This window comes from Grampus griseus, assembly GCF_964374135.1.
Source record: "Grampus griseus genome assembly, chromosome: 1".
NCBI classification, from domain to species: Eukaryota; Metazoa; Chordata; class Mammalia; order Artiodactyla; family Delphinidae; genus Grampus; species Grampus griseus.
This window is the reverse complement of record NC_139017.1, coordinates 165152461-165172360: the sequence shown is the minus strand read 5'-3', so window position 1 is coordinate 165172360 and position 19900 is coordinate 165152461. Positions and strand designations below refer to the sequence as shown.

Sequence of the window (19900 nt, the reverse complement as noted above, 5' to 3'; positions counted from 1 at the left end):
GGGGAATGAGCTTCAATTCTGGCTGGACTTCACCATTAAATTCATTTCCCTTTTCTATGATTTAATTCTAGGAGAAAGCTCTAGACAGAGCCCAAGGCATGGAAGTCAGACAGCTGTGTCCTCAGATATGATGGCGCATGGCTAGATGGCAGCCCAGCAGAGACCTCACAACAGCCATGCCATCTCCAGCCCCACCCGCCCCAAACCACATCCCAGGCAGCACCCCTTCCCCCCACCCAAGGGCCAAGGTGGTCCCTTGGCCCTAGGCATGCTGGGCTTCAAAACTGCCTTCGGCTGAGACCCCTGTGAGTGTTTATAGAGTAGAGACCAAAGTCACTTCTGTAAAGCATAACAAAACTAGCCCTGTTTATAGAGCAGGGTATCTGTGACCATTCCTGAGAGGCCACTAACTTGGGGATCCAGGAAGTTGAGCCAATGACAAGGCCTGACTGTCCCCGGCTGGGCATTAGCTCACGTTGGACCCCACCCCCAAAGAAGCCCACCTTCCAAGCTTCAGAAGCCAGTAGGTCAGCTCAGGAGCACTCCCATGGAGCCAACTGCATATTTGAGACCAACTTAATGCTACAAACTTAAAAAGAGAAAAGTGCTGCCCAGCTGAGCCCCTGAGGAAACCTAGCTCCCTGCGGGTGGGTGGTGGGTCTCTCAGACCACCACCCCTGGCTGCCTCTCTCAGGAAGGTACAGCCTTGGTTCAGCCCAGAGCCCCCCACCCACCCCAAGCTGGGCGGGGGAGGAGAGCTGACTGCCCCATACCCAGCTGGGCTACGGGGACAATGTGGGATGGTCAAGTCTCTGGGGGATGGGGTGAGGCCAAAAGACCTTCTTAGGACCCTAAGCCGGAAGAGGTAACATGAGCCCGTCTCCCCATTAGCTGCCAATGTCTGGTCTGCCACGGAGACGCTCCCTGTCACCCCTTCAGCATCCTGTGATGCCACCAAGCCGTGGTCACTTCTGTCCCTGGGGGTCTGTGTGAGAGCTGGGGGGAAGGGGAGGTCCTTAAAGAATCACCCCCTTCAACAGATGCGGCAAAAAAAAATCCTTCCAGGGCAGGGGAGGACGATACCAGCAGCTCCCAGCAGAGGTGCTTCCTGGCAGTTTCTTATTTTCTGCTCACCCTTGTCCTTAGCGGGCCTGTCTCTACCGCCCAGGTCCTCAGTGTAAAACAGCCCCTGTCCCAGCAAGAGGCAACAACGGAGGAAAGGTGCCCACAGCAGCGGACAGCTGCTTCCATGTTCGTGCCCCAGTTTCCCTGGGAGCTCTTCTGGGCTGACTCCCTGGCACCAGCTCTGGGACAGAGGAGACCAGGAATCCCGCAGCCCCCGCTCGAGAGAATTAGGAGGCTGAAGTGCAACTGGCATTCCAGCAGACTGGACGGCCCCTGAGGCCCGGTCCCCCACTGCTGGGGGGAGTCAGGGAGTTGGCCTGGGCCCCTGCAAGCCCCGGCCTGCCCTTGGACCTGTCTGAGGAGACGTCTTCCTAGGAACTAGAACAACCTCCCTGCTAAAACTCAGGGAAGGCAAACAAACAATACTCAACCTGAAATAAATACAAAGGCATTAAGTGCTTCTTGATAAACTGAGGGTCCTAACTGCCCCTCTAAAGGCAATTGCGGGAACTCTCCTTGGACCTGGTCACCTCCCCTGTGGCCCTTCACATGAGAGATCAGAGGTCAGAAGACTGGCTGGGTCTTCCCAGGCCCAGTTTCCATGAAGAAGGACAGGACCCAACCCCTGACAGGCTCCTTCCCCGTATCCTCCACATTCCCCCGACAGCACTGGCCGGCAGGTGGTAGGTAGGAAAGGAAAAGGGGAGACCCCCATACCCTGAGGGCAGCACCTCGTGTCACATCCTGTGCAGGCAGAGGGCCTGTCAGTCTGCCTGTGAGGAGGTAGAGACTGGAGGGGTTGCCGGGGCGCAGGCAGGGGCCATTCAGTTAATCAGCAGGTCCCCAAGGTCATAGGTGTCGAAGAGGTCACTGATGCCCTCCCCGCCGTCCAGGCCCCACAGGTAGTCGTCTTGGTCCAAGGGCGGGGAGAAGCTGATCAGAGGGGAGCTGCACGGCAGTGTCGGGGACAGGAACTGGTCCTCTGTCTGCTGCAGGAGTGGGTGTGGCAGCTCCAGCATGCTGTCGGTGGCCTCCAGGGGGACAAGGGACGGCGGGAGTGGTGGCAGGACCTGCTGGGACGTCAGCGCTGGTGCTGGAGACAAATCGACAAGGGTTATGTCTGATGCTGGTGCCCAAAAGCCTCTGGTCAGACCTCCGAGAACAAAAACAGCCTCTGGTCTCTCCTACCCTGGCTCACGCCTGACAGCACAGGACACCCTGCCCTTTCCCGCCCCAGCTCCAGCAGCCCCCTTCCTTCACCCACACTCTCTCCCCTCCCCTCTCCTGTCTCCACACCCACCCCTAGCTTCTGCAGTCACCCTACCCGCTTTCACCATCAAGGTCCTGGCCCCTGAAGTCACTATGTCTTTTTCCTGCATCATCAATTCCTCTCACTCTCCTAGATCATTCCTGTCAATACACAGACATCCTCTAATAACTCTTATCTTTATTATGTTTTTTTGGACTCACCATGCAGCATGTGGAATCTTAGTTCCCCGACCAGGGATCGAACTCACGTCCCTTGCATTGGAAGCGTGGAGTCTTAACCACTGGACTGCCAGGGAAGTCCCTAATAACTCTGATCTTTAAAGAGCATTCTCCCCTGACCTCATGACTCTCTCCAATTACCAGCCCATTGTACTGCTCCCTTTCACAGTGAAGTTTCTTAAGAGGTACCCGTGCTCGCTCCCTACTTCCCCACCACTATTCACACTTCAACCCACTCCAACCTGGGGTCTGTCTGAACCAGTGCCCTCCATGTTGCTAAATCCAGGGGTCAGTTCTCTGGCCTCATCCCATGTGACATTCCGGCAGAATCTGATGCAGTCGTTCACACCCTTCTTCTTGAAACATCTTCACTTGGCTTCGGAGGTACTAGATTCTCCTGGTTTTCTTCCTACCTCTTTGGCTGCTTCTTCCTGGTCTCCTTTCCTGGATCCTCCTCGTCTTCTCAACTTCTAAACCCTGAAGCCCAGGGGCTCCATCCTCCGATTCTTCTCTCCTCTGGCTGCACTCCTCGCCAGGTGATCTCAGCGGGCCCCATGGCTTGAAATCCGTCTCCAGATCTACTGCCCCCAAGTGGATGCCTCTGGCACAGACCCCCCCCCCCACCCCGGCTCTGGGCTCCTGCTACATCGCTACTTGATGGCTATGCTAGGTCAGAACTCAGCACGTCAAAACCAAACTCCCGGGCTTCCCCCAAACATGAGTCTTCCCCCATTGTATTTAATGAATCCCCGCCCACTCAGGTGCTTAGGCCAGAAGGCCCAAGAATCACCTGTAATCCTGCCATTTCGCCGCATCTGACCCAGCAGCAGGTTCGGTCACCTCCACAACCAAATCAACCCTCTAAGCTCCCCGTCTCTCTTCAGTCCCGCTGCTGTGATCTGCGGCTCGCCCCTTCCTCTCACCCAGGCCCCTGCAGAAGCCTTCTCACCAGTCACCTTGCTTTCACTCTTGGCCTTTGCAGTCTGTGCTGTGACTTAAAAATGGCTTAGAGGGACTTCCCTGGCGGTCAGTGGTTAAGACCCCGCGCTTCCAATGCAGGGGGCGCGGGTTCGATCCCTAGTCGGGGAACTTAGATCCCAAATGCCAAGTGGCACGGCCAAAAAAAAAGTGGCTTAGAATAAAATCCAAGTTCCCACCAGGACTGAGCAGGCCCGGCGCGACTTGGTCCCGACCTTCCTTCCTGGTCCCTCTCCCGCCTCCCTCCCATAGCTCACGCTCACCTCTCCAGACACACTGGCCATCACCTACTCTTCAGTACACCAGCTCATTTCCATTTAGAGGTAAGGACGTGATTCCCTACACAGGCATGTGGAGCAGGGCGCCGGAAATCCCCTGCCAAATACACCCTGACGCCCAGAATCTCACCATCTGGGTCGCTCCTTACCAGCCAAGCATTGCTTTGAAAATACAGCCATGTCAGTGTGCCAGACCGCCTGATCAACCTCGAGCTAGCTGAGTAACTGTGGGCAAGCGACAACGTTCATAGGTCTCCGTTTCCTCACCCCTAAAATGGGGATGATGATTATACCTGCCTCCGGTTGTTGAGAGGCTTAAACGGTAAGTGCAGATAAAGAACAGCTGGTCTGCAGGCTGTCCTTAAAAACAAAAATAGTTCCCATTTCCCAAGGGCTTACTCCGTCAGCTCTGATCTCAAGGAGAGGCCTGTTTCACCTTCTTGGACACTCCAGAAGCCCCAGGGGGAGGCACTGTTGTTATGTCTATTCACAGATGAGGAAACTGAAGCTCAAAGAAGCCAATTAAATGTAGTATTTGAATGAAAAAAAATCAAATGTTTGTTTAGCACATCGCAGAGGCCTGCGTGTGTTAGAGTACGAGGCCTGGCTTGGGAGTGAGGAAGAGGCTGTGGGCTCAGTCCCCAGCCCCTCACCAGCTACAGGACCCGGCACCTCAGTTTTCCCAGTAGGAAAAATAAGGACCCACCACCCTGAGTTGTGGAAGCAGTAACTGAGCTATCACATGTGAGAGCCTTTACCTCAGGTCCGACCCCTCCCATCCATCCCTCCATCCATCCATCCATCCTCTCTCTCTCCCTCTTTCTCTGTCTCACTGTATCACATCCAGAAGAGAACTGCTCTTTGTAACATCTGTGCCTCCACTGCACCCTGAATGGCTCATGTTCACTTAAATATCTCCAAACCCACACATAACAGGTGTCCAGTTCACACAAGCTTTTAAAAAGTCACATTCACGCTGTATCATCACCTGAGACGCACCCAATAATCATGAGGGAGTTTTATTTAGTGTCCCCCTTTTTGGAGACGTGGGAACAGAGGCTCAGAGGGGTTAAAGTGACTCCCCCACAGTCACCCCATCAAAGGAGGTGAGATGCAGACTCACACTCGAGCGTCCCAACTTCAGCTCCTGTGCCCTCAGCCACATGTAGTTTTAAGTCAGAAAGTCACAGCCCGGAGAGATGTTCAATGACTCAGGTTCAGATTCGTCCCATTACAGATGAGGGAAAAGAGGTCCCCAAACAAGAATGATTCCCCTGGTGGCGTCAGAACTAGGATGGGAACCTGGGTCCTAAGACTGTAGTGGCCTCCTCTTTGGACCAGGCCCTTGGTGCTTGTATCTCAGAATGACCCTGCTTAGGCCAGAACATGGAGCACGTGCGAGTGCATGTGTGTGTGTGTACACCTTCTGGAAAACTTCCTCCTGCTCCTTTCAGCAGGGACATCACTAAGAGACCACGTGGCCAGGGCGAAGAGGGGCAGCAAGGGCATGGGCCTTGGCACAGAGCTGACTTCTGGGCTGGCCCCTCCGCCTACTGTTCCGTAAGCCTCTATCTAGGCTTTTCGGGCCTCAGCCTCTTAACTTGTACAACTGAGGTAAAATCCTTGTCCTTGCTTATGAGGTAGGGTCCTCCACCTCTGCCCAAGGTCTCAGATGACAACTGAAGGTTCTAACTCTGGAGAGCCGTGCACTTGTTGACAGTGGAGCAGCGAGAAAGCAGAGTGTGGGAGGAGGAGAGAGAACAGGGTGGGGCACAGGTCTGGACTGGGAGATAGGCACTGGGAGGTTCCCGGAGGGACAGATGGTCGGTTCAGGGACAGCCCTGGTCCTGGGACTGGGCTGGAACACAGGAGAGATGGCTAGAGAAGAACTAGGAGTCTGGGCTCTTGTCTGAGCTCTGCCACTAACTTGCTGTGTGACCTTAGGAAAGTCACTTGTCCTCTCTGGGCCTCAGTTTATTCATGTGTAAAATGAAGTGTTGAGTTAAATCAGGGGTCAACAAACTTCTGTAAAGGGCTAGATAGTATTTTAGGCTTTGCAGGACACGTATGGTCTCTGTCACACCGTCACTTGCCCTACGCCGAACCCCCAACTCTTTAAAAATGTGAAAACCATTCTTAGGTCATGGGTCATATAAAAACAGGCCAGATTTGGCCTGCAGGCAATAGTTTTATTAACCCTTGAGTTAAAGAAATGGAATGCAATCTGGGTTCTGTGGACACCTGCCTCCACCACCACACACACAAAAAGCTTCCTCCACCAGACCAGTTCTAGCTCTGCATTTGTTTAAAACACTAGGGCTCTATTTAGGGGAATTCTGCTGCTAAGAAAACAAAAGCGGAACACTGGCCTACATGGCCTCGAAGGATCCTGCCGATCTAACCTGATCTCAGTAAAGGGCAAAAACCATTCTGGGGGAGGGGCCTTCATAGGCTCCCATTTCTACTCCTGTCCAACTCCCAGTCTCCCTGGGGAGACCTTGGGGACTCTCCCACCTCTTTACTCCTTGGCAATGGCCTCATACTATTTCCTGCCCGGCATAGACAGCTTTTAGCTCTACCACCCACCTCCCAGCCACCGTCCTTCCTTGATCTGTTCTGTGCCTCGTGGAGAGAGCCCTGGGCTAGAGTGTGGAGACCAAGGTTCAAGACACAGCTCTGCTGCCTCCCAGCTAGGAGGCCTTGGGCAGGTCCCATCACCTCTGTTTCAGTTTATCTATCTCTAAACTGGGAACAATAAAACCTACCTCAATAAAACCGCTGTGAGGAGTAATGTGATAATGGATGTACCTGGTACACAGTCGTGGTTAAAACACCTTAGTTATTATCTCCTAAGAAAGTGCTGAGCCTTCCTCAGAAAACCTATAATTTCCATTTACTATGGGCTTATTGAGTGTTAGGAACTCTGCCGTTAGGAGCTGTTACAGAAGTAGCAGTACTAGTGGCGGTGGCCGTAATAATGATAATAATAGCTAACAGTTATTGCCAGGCACCGTTCTAAATGCTTTACCTATATTAACTCATTTAATGTTCACGAACTATGAAGTAGATACTATTAATTACTATGCCCAAATTACAGATGCATAAATTAAGGCAAAGAAAGGTAAAGTAATTTGTCCAAGATCATATAGCTGGTAAGTGGAAGAGGTGGGATTCAAACCCAGGCGCTCCTCTGCCCAGAGCAGCAACAGACTCCCCACTGAGACAAGGAACGTGCATGTGCTTTATAAAGTGTAAAGGGCAATGCACACGTGTGTGGGAGAAGGACTGTATCCCCTGCTGCTGGGTAGAAGGTAGGTACCCAACAAATGCTGACAAGGAGGAGGGAAACTCTAAGGCTGGTCCCTCTCGGCATCCCTTGTCCCTCTGGACAGAGGGTCTCACCTGAGGATGCCGTGGATTCCGTGATTCCAGGGTTGATGCTGCTGCTGGGCTGGGTGGGGCCAGGGCTGGGACTGAGGGCGGAGGTGGAGGGGAGGGGCTCCTTGGCAGGACTGTTGGGCTCCTGCACCTCTTCTGGGCAAAGGTAGACTTCGATGGGCCCCTGCGTGCTCTTCAGATATATCTGCAGGTTCTCCTGGAGAAGGAAGAGAAGCCAGGTCATGGCTCTGGGCAGCTGGACTTACTCATGGCTCAGTGGGTATGGACGGACACATGAGGCTCCCACCGTCCACATGAGCACGCTCGGCTCCTGAGCTGGGTGCTGGGCCTGCCCCATGTGGTCTGTGGTAGACATCTGTCTGGCCCCAAGACCCCCTTCTTTTAGGGAGAGTGCCTTGATTTTCCTTTGGGCAATCACTACTCCCCCACTCTCAGGCCTGAGCTGGTATCATAAAAGCTATCTTTGCCACGGTAAGGGGAGAGCCCACCTGGGAACGGAGTTGGCCAGAAAATGGCAGAGTGAGATGGAGTGTGAGGCCACCTTTACGACACGGTTTGAGCCTCTGCATCCAGCCTTGCCTGCAATCCCCAAATCTCCCCCTGGACCTGTCACTTGGTTCCCCCCGGGTCCCCCTCACTTAAGCCAGTCGGACTTGGCTTTCTGTTATTTGTAACCAAGAGACTGACACTTGGCTTTCCTGCCCTTGCCTCCTGCCCACCTCGTACCCACAGCTTGAGCCACAACCGGCAACGCACATGCCGCTGCCGATCGCATTCAGGTGTCCACGCCTGCGCCCAGGCAGTCCCTTTGCCGGCCCCTATGGGCCTTATATAGCTTAATGCTTTTCCACTAAACAGATTATTTCTGGAGCCCTTATCAGACTCTGGGCTGGGGGTACCACATGGGTGGAACACGGCTTTGTGGAGGTTACACTATAACAGATGAAGCAGAACATAATTATGTAATCACCAATATATCCCGGCAAATGGAGGTTAAGTGCGATGGAAAAGAACACGTGGTTATGAAGTCTGGAGGTAATCAGGGAAGGCTTCTTGAGGAGGTGATGTTCAAGTTGCGACCTGTAGGATGAATAGCCGTAAACCAGGCAGAGAGAGGGAAGAGCACTTCGGCTGGAGGGAATAGCGTGTGAGAAGGTCTTGTACTGAGGTCAAGCTTAGTGTGGTGGGGAAACGGCAGGCAGTTCAGTGTGGCTGAAGTAGAGACAGAAGGGGGTCAGCATGCGAGAGGAGGTGGGTGAGGTCAGAGCACAGACAGCCTCATAGAGAGTGTAAGAATTTTGGTCTTTAAACTAGGTTAACATGGAAGGATTACTGTGAGTACTGACATTGCTGTGCGTGAGTGCACGTGTGCTTGCGCATGGGAACGCAGGGGCTGGTGGGATGCGGAGAGGAACCAGGAACAGAGATTTTCTCCAGCTGGTACCTAATGCCTGATGCCTTTTCCAGCTTCCGCCACTTCTGCCCCAGCTTGGAGACCATCAGTCTTGCCATGGCCACCAGCATGGACCAGGGAAGCTTCGGACTAGGCAGTGCCAGGAACGGAAACTGCAGAGCTGTCTGGAATGTTCCTAACCCTGCTCTCCACTAAATGCTTCCCCTCTCACCTCGCTCCTGTCAGGCACTTCCAGTCTCGTCTGCGGAGGGGCCTTGACAGCGATCACCGTCTGCTCCTTAAAGCTGCCCACAGCACGGATGTCCTGGTAAGTCACGTAGGCCAGTGTAGGGGCAGGAGAGTCAAGAGAAGTGACTGTCTGGTCAAAATTAAAACTCCCGGCCTACTCGGAAGGGATCTAACCCACCTCTCAAAGACTCTGAACACCCCAAAACTGTAACCTGTTCTTTTAATCTCATAAACTACCTTGGACCCCTTTAGAAATGGGGGTATGAATCATTAAAAAAAATGCTGCCTTATATCAGCTTTTTACATAAAGGCTTCATCTACCAAGCTAGATTTTTAGCTCTGAGAGGGCAGGAAGACATGTCTTATTTCTTTATATTTCTCACAATGCCTACTATCCTTCCAGAAATACAAGGTCAGATCCAAATACCAATTAGATGGTCCAACCATTTGCAAAAAGTATATGTAAAGCCATTGCAAAGTCTATGCTCTTTGACCTCATTGTTTCAATCCTAGGAATCTAACCTAGGGAAATAAGTAAAAAACTTGAGAAAAGTTTCTATCTATAAAGATATTTGGGACTTCCCTGTTGGCACAGGGGTTAAGAATCCTTCTGCCAATGCAGGGGACACGGGTTCGAGCCCTGGTCCGGGAAGATCCCACATGCTGCAGAGCAACTAAGTCCGTGCGCCACAACTACTGGAGCCCGCACACCCTAGAGCCCGAGTGCCGCAACTACTGAGCCCGCGCACTCTAGGGCCCATGTGCCTCAACTACTGAGCCCATGTGCTGCAACTACTGAAGCCTGCGTGCTTAGAGCCCGTGCTCCGCAACAAGAGAAGCCACTGCAATGAGAAGCCAGGGCACAGCAACAAAGACCCAGCGCAGCCAAAAAATAAAAAAATAAAAATAAATAAAGATATTCATCACAATGTCACTTTATAAAACCGAAATCTAGCATTGATCTAAATGCCCATTCTAGGCCTTATCAACAAACCATAGTGGTCTGAGTAGGACATTCTCAAACCATTTAAATATTCCCTGGCGGTCCAGTGGTTAGGACTCTGCACTTCCACTGCAGGAGGCACGGGTTCGATCCCTGGTCGGGGAAGTAAGATCCTGCAAGCCGTGCAGTGTGGCAAAACAAAAACAAACAAACAAAAATATATATGATGTTAAACCATACAAAACTGCAACATCAGCAATTTCATGTGGACCAACCAAATAGTTAGGAAGGACATGTAACAACATAAAAACCACCTATGGTAGTACACTAAGTGGAGAAAAGCAGAATATAAAACGTTGTATACAGCAGGTACACACAGTATTTAAATAACACACACCCTGTGTGTAGCTAAGGAATGATGGCTGTGTTCGGGTGGCAGCTCTTTTTTCTTTTCTCCATTTTCCAGATTTACAGAAATGTACTTGTCTTATTTTTATAATGAGAAAGTAACTTCAAGAGACCCAAGAGGAAAAGCCACTGAGGAAGGAAGAAACAGATATGCGAGACCCCTAGGGTGGATCAGTCCCTGCAGGGAGGTACTGCATCAACTCTGGGTAGTTATGAGCATGCAACAGGCCCCCTGCTCCCGGACCCCTTCCTCCCAACCAAAGAGGATATCTCTTGTTGGCCTTGTCCTCCGTCAGGTGCTTGAAGTGCAGAGAGCAGCTCTGGATGAGCTGGTCCAAGGCCTGCTCCATGCTCATTAGCTCCTTCAGCTCCTGCCCCAGCTGCTGCTGCTTCCCAGGCCGGGTGGGGTCTTCAAACAGTCCTCTGCCTCTGGGGACAGAGCAGTCCCCCAGTGTCAGTCTCAGTCTACATCCAGGGACCCCAACCCCAGGGCTGCTGTGCAAAGCTGCACAGACAATGTGGGCAAAACTCCAGGAAGAGGCCATTCACATGGTCTATGATGGTGCCTCCTGGCTTGTACAAATCAGTGGTCCTGCCTAGCTCCCAGGGAGCTGCCAGGGATTGGAACTTGATGTTTGGGGGTTGGGCTAGGGAAAAGAAACAAGTCAGGGCCTGACACCACTTTTGGGGGGCTTTCAACTCTACCCACCCTATGCCCCAGGCTCCCCCAAATGGCAGGGAGCTGGAGTGACCTCACTCCGGACTTCTCTGCCTGCGTTCTCTTAGAGTTCACGCCAGGGGTTGCAGGTCTGTTCTTTAAGACCTTATAGAAGTGAGGAACGGAGTCTGTAGTACTTATATCTCAGCTGGAAGGAGTCTGGGTTACTACTGCGCAGATCCCAGAGGACTTCCCTAAGTTAGAAGAGGGCAATATTGGGACCCCTGACTGAAGAGGGTCTGGGGTCCTCTTAGCCTTTACACGTCCTATAAATCATTCTCTGGCCCTGCCATGCTCTCCTAATACTACTTCAGCATATACACCTGCTCTTCCGTCCCCCTCGTAAATACATTGGCTCCACCCGCAGCGTGTAAGCTTATTGGATGTTGCCCTTCATTTCCCCCGCCAGCACTTGTGCCCATTGGATGTTGCTCTCAGGCCCGCCCCCTACATTCACAACCTCTGGGTATTGCCCCTGGCTCCACCCACAGCACGCGCACTCATTGGTGCCATCGGCCCCAGCCCAGGCACTCACACCCACTGGATGTTGTTCTTGGCCTTCTTGCGGATGAGCTGGATGCCCTCCAGCACATTGGTTATGTCGTAGATGCGCCGCTTCTGCACGTCCAGCACCTCAGCAGCCCAGTTAAGGTCCAGGACCCCATCCTCAGACTCGCTCAGGAGGTAAATGAATTTCTTGGTGAGCAGCCCCAGCGACGTGTCATAGCGAGTCTTCTCCCCAGGCGACTTGGGGGCTGACGAGGAAAGGCGCTCAGCCATTGCTCAGAGAGGGCCCCCTGGGGGACTTCCTCCATTGACCTGGACCCACTTTCCAGTTTACACCCTCCATGTAAGCACCCACTTTCCAGTTTACAGAGCACTGGGAGGGAGGGGGTCATTCACCACCATTGTTCAAACAGGGAATCTGATAACTAGAGAGGCAAAGTGACTTGCTTAAGCTTTCACAATCGGGGGCAGCGTCGAGGCTGGAAACCAAATATTCTAACTCTTGGTTCGCACCTTTCCACCAAAGCTCAGGGCAGCCATACCGCCACCACCACTAACAACAACAAATGCTTACTGTGTGTAGCTCACTGTTCTAAGCACTTTCCATATATAACAAATTTAATCCTTACAGTGCCCTATAAGTTTGGTGTGTAACCACCCCCATTTTACAGGTGAGAATACTGAGGCACAGACAGATTAAGTAACTTGCTCAACTCACTCAGCTAGAAAGTGGCAAAGCTGGGACTTAAATCCAGGCAGTCTGGCTCCAGAGTCTCCCTTCCTAACCATTACCCTATCCTGCCAGTTATGTGAGGAATTTGGAATTAGGGTAGGGAGGGAATGACAAGAACATGTTTATAGACATGTTTTTTTCTTCCCTTCCAGTTTTATTGAGATATAATTGACATACAGCACTGACATACAGACTTGCTCTTTCTTTCTATGTGTCATGCAATGATTATCTGAGAGGAATCAGTCCTATTATGTCACATGTGGCAGGTTCATGAAAAAGGTCCCTTTCTTAATGAGGTCGATGTCACAAGACCACATCTCAGCTGCAGCATCTTAAACCACAAGAAGACTTTTGCAATCTAGTGACTTGCAAGTCATATAGCAAGTTAATGGCTAAACTAGTTGTGGAAACTGAATTTTAGAGAGTCTCAGATTCCTCTAGAAGGGGACTTTAGAATCCCTTAATAGATAGACAGCAAGTATTTGGCACACAGACAGTGTTGTCAATTTTTGCATTCATGGCAGACATTACTAACTGATTAGTGCACTTGGGGTCCTTCAATAAAGAGCTCTGGGCAGCCCCTACTAATCAGTTGGAGAGGAAACTTTCTTGCTATTCCCGATCTAGCTGCGCCTTGCTTTGCAGATGAGACAGCTAAGATTCACAGAAGAGGAGTGACCAGTCAGGTGAGAACAGAGTCCTGACCAGACCCTCAAGCTTGCCACCCAATAACATACCTTCTTTATTAGGTCTCTGTCCCCCTGAATTAGAATTCCTCCCTAACGCAGTTGCTTAAACTCCCTCCCAAACCAGAATATTGACCGAAAATATCAAGAGGCAGAAACTGGGCTCTGGTCCTGACTCCACCGACTAGCAGTGTGACCTTGGGTAAGTCACCGAAACTCTGAGTCTCCAGTTGCCTCATCAGTAAAAGGGGGATAATCCACCTGCCTGGCAGGATCCAGTGAGAAGGCACAGGAAACTGCTGTGTAAACCAGAAAGTGTGCTACAGATATTAGCCCTGGTGATCTGGGCAGGGCTGCTGCCCTCTGCCCCTCCGCACCGCACCTCCAGTCTCCTGAGCCTGCCCTTAGGTAACCCATCGGCCTGGCTTACTTTTGGGGCTGGGGAGGCCATCCACTCTAATGCATTTCCGCTTGGGAGTCCGGAATTCAGGGACCACAGGCTTCCCGATCCCCTCCAGGTCCAGCTTCCTTTTGGCCTTGGGGAGAGAGAGGGGAGAGAGGCAGCGTTTGAGAATCATTCGTCCTTTAGCTTCTCCCCGACTTGGGGCCAAAGCACTGAGGCCACCAGCAGCCACCGCCTGCCTCAACTTGCCACCAGTCCTAGGTGAAAAAAGTCACTGTACCTGGTAAGGAAATATCAGTGACCTGAAAAATGAGCTTTCAGGGGAAGGAAGTCCTATTTCTGAGGGGCACACAACACTCCCATCTTCCGAGGCCCAGGCACTTGAGACTACCAAAGCCAGTCTGGGTTTTAATACAGGCTTCCTTAATAACTGGACCCGACACCCGCCTCTCTACCCCCCTCCCCCAGGCTGATACAGTGAGGAAGGAGAGGGGAGGGCCTGAAGCACATCAGGCTGGGGAGAGCGTCCGCACCTCCACTGCAGAAGCAGCTGGCTCAGCCAGACTGGGTGCCCATCACAGGCTCACAGCTGGCCCTTATCAGGGTGGGGCTGGGCATCCGCCCAGGCCCAGGGGACTTCCTGGCTCAGTGCCACACCCCAGGGAGGTGTCCACATCGGGAAGCAGTGCAAACATCCCCCACCCCGCCGTTTGGGCTCCAGCTCAAGGGCCCCAGGGCCTCCTGAATAGACTCTATTTGCCATTCTTTCTTTGCTGAGAGGGGCAGACAATGAATCCTTCCCCTGTGTCTTAAGGACAAGCAGCTGAGGTCCCCCTGCTCCCCCCTCCCTGTTCCCGCCAAGCTTGGGAAACACCTGCTGGGGAAATCAAACCACAGACCCATCTGCTCCTCTCCACCCCACTGCCACCCGGCCTCAATTACGCCCAGAAGCTGGGCTGGCCCGGAAGGGGCCTCTCTCCTTGTTAGGGCTGGGCAGAGGCAGGGCTGGGGCACTGGGGCACAGGTCAGGGACCCAGGCATGAATCTCCCTGCTCCTTCACAGGCTCGCTGTGTGACTTGAGGAAATGCTCCACATCTAGGAGCCTCAGTTTCCTCCTCTGTAAAATGGGGTGGAAAATACCCACCGCCAGGGGCTGTTGTAAGGATTCAAGGAGATAACGTTCGTAAAGCACTCAACCCGTGGCTCAGCATTCAGTAGGTGTTCAGGAAATGCAGAGTCCCTTCCCTAAAATCCAAACTCGGCCTCTTCCTAGACAAACTATTCTGGGGGTCACTGAGCTCATTTCCTTCTTCCCTTCCCCCAGTCACCCAGACACCCCTACCTTAGTTGGGACAGAGAGGTCTATTTTAACTTTTGATGGTGAGGTCATGCTCAGCAGGGCTGAGACTTCTAACCGCTGCTGAGCACAGGTGGGCTGACACGTGTGGGAGGTAGTGATGGCTCTTCCTGCTGTCAGCTCCCTTCCCCCTTCTCATGCCTCCTTCAGGAAGTCTTCCTGGACTGATTTGAGGAGCCCTGCTCCTGGGTTGGAGGAGCCTGGATAAGAGGATCCTCCCCTCCACCTCCACCCAGACCTGGACATGATCCAAACACCACATCTCCCTGCTCATTCCTCTTTAAGTCCTTCTGGAAAATATTCCTTTTCTAACCTCCCAGCCTGTGAGATGCTAGATTCTAGGGAAAGTGACCTGCTCTAGTCCCATCTTGTTTAGAGGAAAAGTCCTAATCATTCACTGAGACCTTCCACCTGCCCTAGACCAAGCCCCAATGTTCATCACCTCACTGAATCTTCCCAACGCCATGAATCCCAATTTTACAGCTGAAGCAACTGAGACCTGGTGAGCCCAGGACAAGGAGAGGAAGGGAAGTCAGGCTGAGTTCTACCTGAGGCAGGGGTGGCAGCCCAGAGTCTCCCCAGCCCCACTCACATTCACCTGACGGAAGCCAGCCCCTACTGAGTTCACAGAACACACCAGGAAGAACCTCACTACCTGCAGAGCAGGGAGGCGGGGAGGGCCTTGAACGGAGTACCTGTGCAGGGCCTATCACGTGCTCATCAGTCCTAACTCAGTACTGCACTCTCTCTCGGTGGACGAGAAATGGAGACTCATAGAGGTTAAGCCACGTGCCCAAGGCCACACAGACAAAGAGCAGAGCCAGAGTTTGAACCCAGATCTGTCTGACTCCAAAACCAGGTATTGGGCTGTTCAGCTCCATGCCATACACGTTGCCCCAGAACTTGCTGAAATTTGAGCCTAGGCCTGGTTACGTCCACCGGCCCCCATCACTTTACTTCACACAGACACACACACTGGCCCCCTCCCTTTTCTTCCTCTCCTTCACCCTTATCCTGCACTGTCAGGGTCCCTAAGCAGCAAACTGTCCCCCAGCTGAGGACATCTCTCTGACACCTCTGAGCACTGCCCAGAGAAAAGTCAGCTCATCATGGATGGGCCTGAGCCTGCAGAACGGAAGTGGCAGAGGACAAGCCCAGGAGGACAAGGACCAAGGAGAGGCTGAGCACAGGCCTTGGAGTCAGAGCTGCCTGGGTTCCCATCCAGGCTGGGTGAGCTGGGCAAGTCCGCTGACCTCTTGAGCTGCACCTGTAAAAGGGGGGTGCTCTGCTCCTCCCTCCTGGAGGATTCAGTGAGGGGGCAGCAAAGCGCTTGCTCACGCGGGGGAGCTGCGATCACTAATGCACCAGGGCCACCACCGAGGGGGAGGTTCAGGGCTGAGCTGAAAAGCGTCAGGGACGTGCTGAGGGCAAAGGCCAGCTCGGCTCCAACCTGGCCCTCTTAGGCAGACCCTTTGGCTGTTTCTTAAAGGCCTGGTTAAGATTCGAGCCCACCGTGCCAACCCCGAGAGAGAAGAACGGAGCTCCTTCCTCAGGCAGCCCTAGAAGTGAGAGGGCCAGAGGCCCCAGACACCACCCCCTTGCAGGCAGCCAGGTGAGGTAACCGGGGCTCAGAGGGGAAGTGACTTGCCGGAAATCACACAGGGAGTGGAGCCAGGTCTCTCCTAAGCCCTAAGTTAGACGGTGGGGGTAGGAGCCAGTGGAAGGAGTTGAGAGCCTTGCTTCCAGATCCCCGCTCTGCCTCGTGGTGGCCTGGGAGGGACTCTCTGCCTTGCCTCCCTAAGCCTACATTTCCTCATCTGACCCACCTTGTACGGTTGTTCATTAAAATGTTCATTTTCTTCCCTGGTTCTCAGAGGAAGTTTGGAAAAGACAGACAAATGAAAAGAAAAGGAGAACTCTGCAGAATCCCACCCTCTTCACAGGTTCCTGCAGGAATGACACAGAGTGAGGCCATGTGCCCGGCTGGGGCAGGAACATCCCACGCCTCCTCCAGAGGTGCCGGAAAGAGCTCTAGTCAGGGAGTGAGGAGACCTGGGTTCCCGCCTTCATTCTGCCGTTGATCTTGGTCACCGTCCCTGGGCAGTGCCTAAGGTCCCTTTAAACAGCAGTTCCCCAACAAATCCTGCTCACCCTGCACTTTGCAGCCTGGGCACAAAACAAGTGGCCACACCCTGGGTTGGGTCTGGAGCTGCTCCAGGTCACACCCTGTTAAAATGAGTAAGCAGGGGGCCAAGGCCTGCCCACCGGGTTTTGGGGCACAGGGAAGCCAGGGACTGACAGGAAAGGGGGCTCTGGGCCCCAGAGGCCTGTAGGGTGGTCTGATGCAAAGAGATGCTCTCGCGTCTTGGCGTAGGACTTGGACAAATGACTTCATGTCTCTGCTCAGGTTCCTCATCTGTAAGATACCTCATCCCGGGCATCTTGGCATCTTGACCAAGATAAGGAATGTGAAGAGTGCCAAGCAGTGCCTGGCACACGAGAGGCATTCAGTAAAAGAGCCATTCTTGCTGTGATCACTGAGCCCCTCCGGGAGGGAGGTACAGACAGATGCACTCAGCTCCTCTGGGAGGGAAGCAGTTCAAAACCACAGCTGTTACTGAAACTCTGCCGGGTCTCCTGAAAGCAGCTGGCCAGAGGAGAGACTGGGCCCACCACTGAGCACCCTCCCTGGGGGCACCCAGCTCCTAAATCAGGTGGTACTGGGGAAAGTCAAGGCTGCAGAGAAGAGACTAATAATGATAACCTGCCCTGTGGGTCATATATTTCCCTATATGATCTTGGACAGGTCACATCCCCTCTCTGAGCCTCAGTTTCCCCCTGCAACATGGAGCTACTAAAACCATCCACTTCATAGGGTAGAAAACTATTTTAGACTGTAAAATGCTGAACTAAAGATAAGTAAAAACTCCCGCTTATCCTTGGCTGCTTGACTTGTAAAATAGAAATAGCACTCCTGCCGCCTTCCTCCTAGTTGGAAATAATGTACAGGAAGGGGTTCTGAAAGTTTAAAGCCTTGAGCATTGGCAAGGCAGGATTCCAGTAGCAGGGAGTGGGGCTCTCTGCCTGCAGCCAGCGGTGGCTGGAGGCCAAGCCTGCTGATTGACACAGGTCAGATCAGTGCCTCTAGGGCAGAGGGGGTGGTCTTCTCCCTGTACTTGAACTTAACTCACCACTCACAACAAAGCCAACCTACAACATCCCCATCTCCCCTTCCTGGATCCTGCTTCCAAAACCCAGGACCTGGAAGAGACTTGAGATGAGTTAGTCCCACAGCTACTCCGTGCACGCACACATTTTCAAGACAAGGAAACTGACGCCCAGACCAGGGCCAAGACTTGTCCAAGGACACACAGTGAATTAGCGGCAATCAGGACCAGAAATCAGGCTCTCTAACTATCACCCCCACCTCCCAGGGCTCTTCCAACTCCACCCCACCCTATGGTTGTTTCGATTCTCACGGGCTCCAGGAATTCCACTCCCAAAAAACACACCCTGTGCCTGGTGCCACCACACTTTGGGCCCTCCCTGGCAACGGTCCTGCCGCTTTGAGAAAAGAACAGTCAATCTGAACAGGAACCTCAGAGGGCTGCCCCCACCTTGCACCTGCTACTGGCTGTCTGGGACAGAAGACGGCCTGGGGGAGGACCTAGGGCAGATAATTGGGAAAGAGTTGGCCGGATGGAAAATGAGGCGTCTCAGCCAAACTGGACCTGAGAGACCTCCCCCTATTTTAAAGCCCCCATGGTGTCCCCAGGCTCAGTTCTGTGCTTGGACAATAGCAGGTGCCCAGTACTGGTTTCTGGGCCAAACAATGAATGAAAGAATGAATGAATGACAGCAAATTGACTCCGTAGACTTCCCCAAGGTCACAGGGTGCACTGGGCGTAGGGCGTTGGGTCTCCACACTCCTGATCCAGTGCTCATTCCATTCCACCCCAATGGATGAGGTTATTTCATCCCAAGTCTGAAAATGAAAGGCTCTTCTACTTAGATATTGGGGCAATGGGTTGTTCTGGAAGCTGAAAGTTCCCCTTCTCCCTCCCCAGACTCGACCTGCCTCACTCAGACAGCTCCCAGGCGTCCCTCCCGCCCGTCCCACCCCCGTAAAAGCAGAGAGGAAAGCGGTGCGGGGGCGTGGGCGGGGTGGTCCCCAGCATTACCGGCAGCCGGCCAGCAGGCACGCATCGCACAGCTTGGCCCTCCGGTCCGTGGGGGGTGGCGTCGAGGCAGGTGCCCGGCGCCGCAGCAGGAGGCACAGTCTGCGGGTACAGCTGGGTGTAGTAGGTGGTGGTGGCCGGGCAGAGCTGAGGGCTGCTGAGGCCGGGCGGCCACAGCTCCGTGGGGCTCATCGCGTGCAGCCCCTTGGGGGGTGGCCCCGCGGCCGGAGCCAGGGCCCGCGGCCCTCGCAGCATGGCGAGCGCAGCGCCCCCCTCCCCAGCCGGGCCTGGCGCGCCCGCCGGCACCTGCGGGCTTCGGAGCCCGCGGCGGCTCACACGGCCCGCGGCATGGCGCGGAGGCCGGGCAAGGCCGGACCCTCCCCTCCTGGCCCGCCGCCGAGCCGGGCAGTGCTTGGAGATCGCCGCTTGGAGATCGCCCCGCGCCGGCGGCGGCGGCGGCGGCGGCGGCACGGCCAGGGGATGCCCCGCCGCGAGGGCTGCTGCGACCAGCAAGGGCCCCGCGCCCCCTAAGGCTTCGGCACCTGGGGTCTGGCCCCGTTCGGGAGTGGTCTCTGGGATGCCCACGGGCTCAGCAGAAACGCGTTGCGCTCGGACGGGGGAGGGGGACCGATTGCACCGACTCCCTCTCGCCTCGCTCTCGAGTCCTTGAGCTTTTCTCTGCTTTTTTTTTTCTGCTTTTTTTTTTTTTTTTTTTTAGCGCGAAACTGCGTGCCGCGAAATTCGGATCTCCCGCGGAAAATGCCGCGCTTCGGTTGGTCGCTGCAACAGGCACAGGCTCCACCCCCCGGAAGGACCGGTCCCCGAGGCGGTGATTGCAACACGAGCTGGATGCTTAAAGGGGACGCCACAGCTGCTGTCGCCCGGCGCCCGCCCGCGCTGACAGCCAGAGAAACAGACTGGGAGGGTGGTTCCCTCACAGAGCTGAGGACTGGGCCCGAATTCCCTGGGGGTGGGGGCAACATTTTGGCGCGGAGTCTTGACCTGAGCCCAGACCCAGCACTACATTGCCCAGGCCACAGACCTTTTGCTAGTTTG

The 19900-nt window shown here is 53.9% G+C and overlaps 1 protein-coding gene across 2 annotated transcripts; it reads right to left on the bottom strand.

Moving 5' to 3' along the window:
* Positions 1-1949: 1949 nt before the first annotated feature.
* E2F2 (E2F transcription factor 2) lies at positions 1950-19099 on the bottom strand (the record flags this gene model as incomplete). Of its 2 annotated transcripts, none has more annotated exons than XM_082674223.1 (7): positions 1950-2245; positions 7272-7464; positions 8894-9036; positions 10530-10690; positions 11515-11734; positions 13336-13441; positions 18848-19099. In XM_082674223.1, the coding sequence occupies 7 exons, from the start codon at positions 19097-19099 to the stop codon at positions 1950-1952; spliced, it is 1371 nt and encodes a 456-aa protein (XP_082530349.1). The 2 variants fall into 2 exon arrangements, with proteins under 2 accessions (XP_082530349.1, XP_082530350.1); XM_082674224.1 differs by having other exon boundaries at positions 1950-2212; positions 8894-9008; positions 10532-10690.
* Between the last annotated feature and the right edge of the window lie 801 nt (positions 19100-19900).